The 11,145-nt window shown below is 44.6% G+C and overlaps 1 protein-coding gene across 1 annotated transcript in view; it reads right to left on the bottom strand.

Moving 5' to 3' along the window:
• PDGFRL (platelet derived growth factor receptor like) overlaps positions 1-10,299 on the bottom strand; it is a 48,148-nt gene extending 37,849 nt beyond the window's left edge. The window contains exons 1-2 of the mRNA XM_004428784.3: positions 10,245-10,299; positions 350-647 (exon numbers count right to left, since the gene is read on the bottom strand). Of these exons, the coding sequence (XP_004428841.1) occupies positions 350-647; positions 10,245-10,299 (353 nt within the window). The remainder of the gene's footprint in view (positions 1-349; positions 648-10,244) is intronic.
• Between the last annotated feature and the right edge of the window lie 846 nt (positions 10,300-11,145).

Here is an 11,145-nt window from a genome sequence, read left to right on the forward strand (position 1 = left end):
GACCTTTGTTAGGTCATTTCAGTTTTCATATGATTACTTAAGAAGTATCAAAAAGCATTGGGTCCATTATTTTTTACAATATGCATTCTTAAATATCTCTGTGCATCACAGTTTCAATTATTTGTCATATGGCTTCCTATAAACTTTCACTGTTTGAACCAAAGTGGATAGGATTTGCAACAATTTTTTTAACTGACTAAGAAATAAAATCTATGGCTTTTGCTGGTTGAGCTTCCATTTTTATACGCTCTTAGAGTGAAATGGCAGATGTCAGAAACAATGCAGTATTTAATAAGGGAAGGAAACCAAATCCTTGACCGAATACAAGTTAAAAAAAAAAATTACTTACCTGAGGCGGGAATCCTTAAAGGTGTCGAGATATGCAGGATAGCTCCATCCAATTCTATTCCCTTTACATCGAAGCTCTAGAGTTTGCCCTGCTGTCAGACTCAGGGTAGCGGCAGGTTTCTGGAAGCGACCTTTATCCAACATTTGTACCATTATAGATGGTGTCTTTGGTGTTGAGTCAGCTGAGTCCCTGTCTTTTATTTTAGGAATCTTGGGTTTCACCTTTTTGTTGGCAGGCTTGATTCTGTTCTCTCCTGGCTCCTTCGGACGCTTGTTCTTGGGAGGAGGTTGGCCAGTAACTAGTACAAATGTGAGGAGAAAATAATGGGCCATCAGAGTAACACATGCAGAGTATTTAACACCTAAAACAGATCTTCATATGTCAAAATTACTTTCAGTAATAATCATTATTTTCTTGGTTCGTTCTTAGGTTTTAAAACCATTAATAACTGAAAGCGAATATATTTAAGCATCAAAGATTTTATTCCAATTCAGCAAAATATTTCATGTGTGAACTGAAATTTGCACTTACCAAACAAAAATACTTTTATGTGGTTCACATCCTGTCTCACAATCTAACTCAAAGCCACTCAAGGTCTGTTTCTTGTCTTTGCAATCTCAGTGCTATCTTGGCTCTTTTTTTTCTTTCTGAGGAAGATTAGCCCTGAGCTAACATCTGTGCCAATCTTCCTCTACCTTATATGTGGGTTGCCACCACAGCCACCACACACCTACACCACCTCACAAGTGGTGTAGATCTGCGCCCAGGATCCAAACCCACAAACATGGGCTGCCAAAGTGGAGCACCCTGAACTTAACGACTACACCAAGGGGGCCGGCCCCTATCATTGTTCATTTGAATCTACTGGTTAAATGCAGGAATACGTAGTCTCCAGGGAGACCGCACTGCAGTGCATTCAGAAGATTTCAAACCATTACGAACTTTCTCCCAAGTGAGTGCATACAGTGGCGTCTTTGTGTGTCAGGGGCTGACAATGTCCGTACAGAATACAAGCCTTAGTAAGGAGTGAATACTAAACCCATGCTCATTTAAAGCTTACACATAAATTATTAAAACTCAACAGTCACTGTAGCAATGGTTTAGAACTTAGCCAAAAAAATATTTTTGTGGGAGGAGTACTGTCTTTTATCACCAACGTTGTTGAGAATTGCTGGCAAATGGTGATAATAAAAAGCTGACCTACTTTGAGCCTGTTTTCCCTTTCCTACAGACAAGCACCCATTATTGCCTGCACCCAGGGAAGATTGCTCCCACTGCACAGCACTTGGTGTGCCTCTGGGCTCCAGAAACCTCAACTGTCCACCTAGCCCATGCAGCCATGCACTGTCTCCATCCAGTAAGGATGAGAAGAAGACTGTACAGTTTCAGTTTGCCCATCAGTCTGCATCAGCTCAAAGGCGACCTCAATATACACTCACAGAGTTACAAATGTCCAAACTTATAGGATCCTCAGAGGTCATTTAGGTAAAGGCCTCGCGTTGCAGATTAAAAAAATAAAGGAGGCCCTGAAAAGTTAAATAAATTGCACAAACCTGGTTAGTGGCAGAATGAGAGTAGAATTCAGGTCCCCTGACTCCCATTCCAAGTGCTCATTTAACTATCTGTAGGTGAACCTCTGTATATATTGTGAATAGATAACTACACAAACCGCGGCCAACTGAGGGAATTACTGGGCATTTGTATAAAATGGGGAAATGTGACCAATCAGGAGAAAATCATTGTTTTCCCTTTTTGATGTATGCATATATTTATCTAATACTATCTTGGTGTACAAAAGCCTCAGGGTGGTCAAAAGGACAAAGACATTGAAATTGGGATCAAGAGACTGAAAAAGGTAAGTGTTGCAAGTTCTTATACCAGAGGGCCAGGCAGATGACAAAACTAGGTGAGCCAGGTGGTGGGGAGAGGCCACGCCCTCCCTTAGGGACAGCTGCTCCTGCTTCAGCAGGCTGCTGCCTTGAGGAAGGACACGCCCAAGGTTGCTGGATCTGATTTCTCAAAGGATGGTGGGAATGCAGATTTCCTGATTTATAAATATCAGAAACTCAAATTTTTAGAAACTTCAGGTTTGAATCTCTGAGGTTAGAAGTCAGGCGGTGGTTTTCCTTGGAGGGGTGGGGACGACCAGGAGAGAACACAGGGGCATTGCCAGAGCGTTCTGTCTTGATCTAGGCTGGTTCCAAGGGTGTGTGCAGTTTGTGAGCATCTCACGGAGCCATACACTTAGGATTTCTACCAAGAACTCAACTGATTTGGACTCACTCAAGTGTGGAATGACGAACTTGGCATCCTTTGCGCGTTGCCTTTTGCCCTTTGAAACAGGAGCCATTTAGACTCCACTCTTAATTCAGCCTGACCCAGACCCTGGAACCAATCCCACTCTGAGCTCAGTATCAACATCAACTCCTCGGCATGTGCCTTCTCTGTGTGTGGATGCCTTGCTCCCTGTGCCCCGCTCTCTTTTCCATGCCTTCAGGTCCAGTGACCTCTCTTTCTTTCCTAGGCCTGAGTCTCTTGTTATTTCCCATCCTTCCTCTACTCTGGTTCCTCTGGGTCACAGGCCCTGCGGAGCTTTCTCAGCCCTTCCAGAGAACAGAGTTGTACCCTTGAGCCCTCATCTCCAAGTCAAGTCCCTGATACCTGCTGTTGAACCCGCCATTTGCCAAGAGTTCCCCCGACCCTGCGTGTTTGGTTTACTTACTCCTGGGGTTCTAATGACAGAGCGGGGTGAGCAGTGAGAAACGTACACACATTTCCCCACCTCCCAGAAAGAGAAGCACTGTAACCACTGGGAGCATGTCAGACGGAAAGAAGTTCACTAACCCACCAACATCAACTGTGAAGCATAATTCTCCATTTTGCAATAGCATAAAAGTCACAGCATTTTCCTTAAGGTAGAAAATAAAAGCCTACCATTATGGTGTCCAAGTCATCTGTGCCCACAAGCATTTTAGTCATACCATGCCCATGAGATTCATGGACCTCTGGGTTGATGTCTAATTTGGTGTGTTTTCTTTATAATGTAACAGGAATTCAAGCTATCAGAAATGATAACCATCTGTAAATCCTAAGGAATTTAGGCAACTTGTTTGGCTTCTCAACTATCAGATCCTGTGTGGCTCTGCTTCTCAGGAACATTAGATTACCTAATTATGGATATTATGCCTTCAAATATGTGCCATTATCCCTGCAGAATAATTTGACCTTTTGACCAAAGAAACCCACCAGTTGATCTGACTATATAGTTAGTCCAGCTGCCTGACCGTGGAATTGGTCCATGGTTTGATGGTAATGACACTAAGTTAAAGGAGCCAGACTAGTGGCCCCGCTGCCACCCAGACAGTCCTAGGATTGAGTGACTCCCAAATCCCATGTGTAACTTTCTAAAAGAATATGACTCTTCAGCCTAACTATGTAGATTAGGTATTTTCCGAAGGCCTAAAAAATGTAAGAATTTATATTGTAGATAAATAAAAGTGAAAGTCCATTGCCATTGCATTTTTGAGATTATGGTATAGTATATCTTAGAGAGAAATAGGTGGTAAAATTGACAAACCATTAAATATCATTACTGACTTCAGGTCCTGGGTGCCACTTACTAGCTGTGTGACGTTGGGAAGTGCCTTACCCTCTCTCTGGCTCAGTTTCCTCATCTGTGAATTGAGAATTATGTGGTAATAATGACAATCTCACGGATTGTTGTGGGGATTAAATGAGTTAGTGTTTAAAATGCTGACCCATAGTAAGCAAGTGCTACCTGTTTTGTGGATGTCTCATGATCCTCTGCATGATAAACTTGTGATGGAGGCAAAGCAGCTATTATTCTTTCTAATTTACAGGTGAAAAAATTGAGACTGCAGATGCCATGTAGCTCACTGCAGGTCACTAAGAAGTCAGTGAAAATTCAGACCCTTGACTCCAGGTCTAGAGTCATCTCTGGTCCATGTCCTTGCCTTTCGATTCAGAGATTAGCATCCTGTAGCATTTACACTTTATTTGCACAAATATCCTGCCCAGCACCATTGTCTAAGTGGTTTCTTTGTTTGATATGCCCCGGGCTTTGACAATGAGTTCCAAGTCAAACAAAACTTGATGCCACGGGTGACAGCACAACCTTCCTGGAAGGGCTGGAGCTGCTTTTCCAAGGCATACATTAGAATCCCCTAGTGAGGAGACGCTGGTCAAAAACCCGTCTCCGAAATGAATGAATAAGTGTTACACAGCAAGAAGCAAGCAGGACAAAGGACTGTAATTCTTCATCATCAACTGAGGACTGCAGTCAAACTTTATTCAATAAAGGGGACCTGACTATTAACCTCTCCAATTCCACAGAATTGTGTTGGAGGAGAAAATAAATTCAGTACAAGAGTCACTGACGGCTGCTTAGATGAGGACTACATGTAAACATAGTCATTAACCTCAAAGACCTTTGGCTTTTTTCTCTCCATGGGCAGTTCAGGGGAAAGATCTAACCTGAGCATAACATCAAAATAACTACAATATAAATTTGCTGAGTAGCTCAGGGGTCCCCAACGAGTTATATAAACTAAGAGACACGCCCCACTCTCAGTTTTCCATTCTTCATGGAACATCTCATAAGAACACACAGACATTTCCAAGAACAAAGCTGAGAAGGTGGGAAAGCAATGACACTAGAGGGATGAAAATGTAGAAAGATGAGAGCCTTTTCTTTCCCTCCTCCCTTCCAGAACCCCAATCCAACCCTCTCTTACCATTTCTTCAAGCATCATTTTCTTAAAATAGCAATTTCTAAGAATTAGATACTTCTACTCCAGGATAAAGACCTTAATTTGAAACATTTTTCAGAACATCCACTAGAACATGTTGGTCACTCTCTTCTTGAAATATGTTATTCACTTGGCTCCCAGGACATGGCAGCGTCTTGGTTCTCCTCCTATGTCACTCACGACTCCTGAGTCTGTTTGGCAGATCTTCCTCATCTTCCTTTCCTGCCTCATCTGGCTCCCAAAGGCTTAATCCTCGCAACTCCTTGCAATCTCTAATGACACTCAATCTCTAGTGGCCTCGCACAGTCCCCTGGGCACCGGTAGCATTTATATGCTGAGAGCTGCCTTGTTCTTGTTCTGGATTTGCCTCTAAACTCCGGGGCTGAATATTCTATCGCTTACTCAGCACCGCCACTTAGAAAGCTAGGAGGCATCTCAAATTGAACGTGTCCAAACTGAACTCTGGATGCCCCTCCCGACTGGCTCCTTTCCCAGTGTCCCTTCTTAGGAAATGGCAACTGGATTCACCCAGTTGCTCAGGACAAAAACCTTCTTTTCTTTCTCTCCTAAGCCACGTCCAATCCAGCAGCGAATCCTCTTGGCTTTGTCTTCAAAATAGACCCTGAATCCAGTCTCTTCTCCCTAAATCCACAGCGACCACCCTGGACCAAGCGACTTTTCACTAGACTACTAAAATACCTCCTAGGTAGGCTCCCTGATTGCACCCAGCACTGCTACCTTTGAAAACATAAATCCAATCATGGGCACTCCTCTGCTCAAGACCCTCCAGTGACTTGCATCTAATTTAGAATAAAGCCCTAAGTCTTCCAGGCCCCACAAGGCTTTGCCATCTCCCATCCCATGCCTCAAGGTCCTTCAGCCACACTGGCCGCGGGGACACCTCGAAGCTGCTACGCTCCATGTCCTTGGCTGCTCGGCTCTTCTTTCAGACACCCGCAGCGTTTGCTTCCTGCCTCCGGGCGGGCCTCTGACTCTCCTATCCAAACCCACTCTCACTCTCCTCTGCAGCCCTCTCCATCCTCAAACCTTGTGTTATGGGTTGAAGTGTGTCCCTCCAAAATACATGTTGCAACAACATGGATGAACCTTGAGGGTATTATGCTAAATGAAATAAGCCAGACAGAGAAAGACAGATACTGTATGATGTCACTCATATGTGGAAGATAAACACATAGATAAGGAGAACAGATTAGTGGTTACCAGAGGGGAAGGGGTTGGGGGAGGGCTAAAGTGGTAAAGGGGCACATAAGCATGGCAACAGATGAAAACTAGACTATTGGTGGTGAACACGCAGTCTATACAAAAACAGAAATATAATAATGTACGCTTGAAATGTACACAATGTTATAAGCCAATAGGACCTCAATTAAAAAAAATCTCATCACAATAAATACTCGTTTTAAAAAAAAAAGATGCATTGAAGTCCCAGCCCCTGGTACCTGTGAATGTGACCTTATTTGGAAACAAGATCTATGCAGATGTAATCAAGCTAAGATGAGGTCATTAGAGTGGGCTCTAATCCAACATGCTGGTGTCCTTAGAAGAAGAGAAGAGACACACACACACACACACACACACACACACACACAGGAAAACACCATGTGAAGACAGAGACACACAGGGAGAAGACAGCCAAGTGACAAGAGGGGCAGAGACTGGAGTGACACAACTGCAAGCCAAGGAATGCCAAAGATTGCCTGCCACCAGCAGAAGCTAGGAAGAGGCCAGGAAGGATTCTCCCTGGAGTTTCAGAGGCAGCACGGGCCTGCTGACACCTTGATTTCAGGCTTCTATCCTTCAGAACCGTGCGAGAATCAACTTCTGTTGTCTTAAGCTGCCTAGTTTGTGGTACTTGGTTACAGCAGCCCGGGGGAAACTAATATACCCTGATTATTGATTCTTCATGCCACTTGTCACTTCCTGAAGTTTTATCTTTATTTCGTTATTATTATTATCCTCTCCATTAGATTATGAATGCCACAAAGTAAGGCCTTTACAACCTCATCCAGGAAAAACCACCAATCCTCAGGACTTCTCTTACTCCTCTGGCCGGCACACTGTCTGGTCTCTCTCTTGCTCTCAAACTTTTCTTTTTTGGCTCTAAGAATCAGAGATTATTTTGTATGTCACACATACAGGCTGAGATCCTAAATGTTTTGAAACATTCATTATTTGCACTCGTAAATAATGAGAATTTTTACAATTCTTTTTTCATTATAAGGATTTCTGAACTAATTTTTACTCTCTTTTTCCAAGGAATAGATTGAGACACAAGAATGATACAGAGTCCTGGTTAGAGAATCATCATCAGTGTCGCTCTTCTTACCTTCTTAAAGATCTGGCTGCATTGCCCTCATATCATAATGAATCTCTTTGGTCCTCCCAGAAACAGAACCCTTCATAGCATCCAGAATAAACCCATGTTTATTCAAATGAGCATTGATGAAGGGTCTGGCGTTAGATCAACAAAACAGCAGTAACAAATCAGTATTTATGCTTCATCATTCACTCCTGGCTTTGGATAAAATATGTAGATAATCAAAAGTTGGTAAGCACCCATGATTTTATACTTTTTAATGTAAAAATAGCAGCGCCACATCAATAAACATAGCAGCACATATTTCATACAAATGCTGAAAATCAGGTGCTGTGAGCCGTGTCTGGCTCTAAGTGGGATCTTGGGCTGTTTGTTATCTGTTTTCATGCCTCACTTTCACGCCTCAAGAGTAATCTCTGCTCTCCCAGCTCCCACTCTTCATGAGAAGAAATAACATTACTTCTAAAAATGTAAAGCATTTTAGAATGAGGCAAGGCAAACTTCACTGGGTTAGAGCAGATGTACACCCAATATGAACTTGCAGGGAAACCTTTACTAGTGAAGGCCTCTCGTAGAAGTGACCAGGAAAACAAAAAGGCAGTGGGTAAGCTGAGTCATGGGCCTACATCTGCAGTTTGTGCTTCAGAATGGCCCAGAACACAGCATATCCCAACCTGCCAATCAGAGCTGGCACTGGAAGGGCTTCCCGTGTAAGCCACTCTCATAGGTCTGCTTCTGGCCCCAGCCAGCCTCAGGATAACTCAAACAGAAAAAACGTTCTTAATAGGTTTAGGAAAACTGTTATATAATTTAATGAAGCAGATTTACTTTTCTAATTGTCTTTAATATTTTATTCATAAAGTCTATACTATACATATTTTAAAGTATATGTACTAGCCACATATATACATATACATATATATGCACATATATACATATATACCTAATAGCTACAGTGCTATTATCACACCTAAAATTTATCAATTATTTCTTAAATATTTATAATTATTCAGTCTGTTCAATTTTCACTGATTGTCTCGTAAGTGTTTATTGTTCGCATGAACTATATTTGACTTAAATGCTAATTGATTCAAGCAGATGTTTGTAATCATTCTCATGGTCTGGGCACACATTGGCAGAGAGAGATCCAGGAGGCAGCGGCTGAAGCCACATCCTGAGCCTCTGAGGCAGGCATCTTGCGTGAATCGTATAAACAAGTGAGTGGGCTATTTGAAATTATTTTGTCTGGCCATTTCCTGCCCTATTCAAAAAATGATACCAAATCCTGCATTCCCGTCTCTTCAGCAGTCACATACAAGGACCTGCCAGGAGCATTTTAATACTGCATTTTACAGCATGAACTCATGTCAGCTCCTCTGAGTAGAAGAGCTGCCTACACTTTATTCAACAAGGCTCTACACTTAAGGATCCTTATGCTCAGCTTCGAGTCCCAAAACCATCTTGGACTTTGAAACTAGCATTGGGGTATTTTTTTCACAATTGCTGCTAGTTTCATGGAAAAGAAAGGAACTGGTCAGGAGTAGTGGATAAAATGTGAGCCAGGTTAAGCTGGCTCCCGCGTGAGGTTGCGTAACAGCAAAAACTACTTTTCAATCAAAACGAAGCAAAAAATGTGGCTAGAGCTGAGGAATTCCAAGGAATTCAGGATACCAGGATGTACCCAGATGCAAAATGTCCTGTACAAATAACACTAATCGAATAAATAATGGAGCCAACAAAACAAATGCTAACAGTAACATATAGACATCAATATAGATATAACAACAATACACACCCCCCCAATACACACACAAAAATAAAGCCTGACACTGTGAGTCTACACAACAGGGAGGGCCCAGGATAGGCATGCATTCAAAAAAGTGCAGTGGCACAGGGTTCCCATATGCTGTACAAAAATATATTTTCTTCATCTGTTCCCATTCAATCAGATGAAGTGTAACAGCTGTGAGTTTTGATTCGTTTTTTTTTTTAATAATTTTATTTATTTATCCCCCCCCCCAAGCCCCAGTGGATAGTTGTATGTCATAGCTGCACATCCTTCTAGTTGCTGTATGTGGGACGTGGCCTCAGCATGGCCGGAGAAGCGGTGCGTCGGGTGCGCGCCCGGGATCCCAACCCGGATCGCCAGCAGCGGAGCGCGCGCACTTAACCTCTAAGCCACGGGGCCAGCCCTAATTCGTTTTGAGGTTTAATACACAAGAAATATCTTGTCTAAGACTTAGGCAGATCTTGCAGGATTCAAGCCCAACGTGGTATACGAAACAAATCCAGGACTGTGGATAGGAGGAAGAGGACACTTCGAATTTTTCAAAAGAATCAGCAATTGCCTTGCTTAGGTGGCACCCGTCCTCAGAAGCAGAGATCCGGGGCGAACGCGGCGCGGAGGTGCAAGCGATCCGTAGCTCGCGCGCCACCTTCCAGAGCGACACGTTGACACTGGGGGCTGGACCAAGCGCTGGATCGGGATGCTCGGTTTGCCAGCCAGGGGCTTTCCGAGAGCGCTGGAGCAGTCCTGGTGGCGATCCTAAGGATCCGGGTAGCTGCCACCGTCCCGGGGGCTTCCAGGGGAGGTGGAGAAAGGGAGGGAAGGAGACCCTACTAGAAGGGCAGGTGCACAGGTCAGGGAGTGGCGCCAGGGCCGAGCCTTGGAAGGTCAAAAGTTAGAGGAAGAGCGGGCTGGATGACGAGGTCTGGGGGAAAACGTGGGTTGGGGGATCGGGGCTAAAGTCAGGGCACAAACCGGCAGACCCCGCGCAGAGTCACTCACCATCCTCTAGCGCTTCGTGCACCAGCAGAAGACCAAGCAGCAGCCAAACCTTCATCTTCAGGGTAAGGGGCGGGGGCAGAGATGCTGGGGATAGTGGGTCGAGGCGCGCAGACAGCGCAGGGCGAGGGCAGGGGCGCAGAGGGGAGGCGGCGGGCAAGGGGCGCCGCCTCGGGGCGGGAGCCGCGGCGGGTCTGGGCGGGCGCCTGGGACGCCGCAGCTGGAGGATTCGGTTTCATGAGAAGGAACACATTTTTGGGAAAAAGTTGGGGGATTTTTTTTTTAATTTTCTGTGTAATGTGACTTCTCCTGCCCCCTGGCGGAACCGGGAAGCGCAGCGCTTTTTCCCAGGGAGGAGAGGGAGGGCTAAGGGCGAAATGTCAATTACAACAGTCACTCGGCGTTTTACCAAATTTACCAACTTTGAGAAGGCCCGGAGTAATCCCGCGGGTACTGATGGGGTCACATTTAACCATAATTGTCCAAATGTCTCCAGCGCTCTCCCCTCTCCAGCACAGCCTCAATGCTCTGTAAAAAGTGCCCCTTGAATATTTCTGTGCGTTCCCAGAAGGTCTGTCGCTTGTGCTCACTAACAACTCCATTGCCCTCGGTTGTTCTTGCTGTCCCTCCATGTCTGGCCAGAGATGGGCTCTGCACCCAGCCCTGTACCTGCTGGACACGGGCATCTCCACTGCGCCTGAGACGTTAGAGCACTGGGAAGCCCATATGGGAAACTGGCCTGCCATCAGAGGGGCCCACAGCAGGCCAGCTCCTTCTCCGGGTTCCAGCAGAGGTTTTGGAGAAACTTCTTGTTCCTTTTTTAATTCTTAAGTTCCATTACTCTACCCAAGACTCAATTAGGTGTTCAGGAGGGACCGTGCCGGAAAACAGATCCAAGTAACAG

This window comes from Ceratotherium simum, chromosome 28 (assembly GCF_057802395.1).
Source record: "Ceratotherium simum simum isolate JZ-2026a chromosome 28, ASM5780239v1, whole genome shotgun sequence".
Classification (NCBI taxonomy): domain Eukaryota; kingdom Metazoa; phylum Chordata; class Mammalia; order Perissodactyla; family Rhinocerotidae; genus Ceratotherium; species Ceratotherium simum.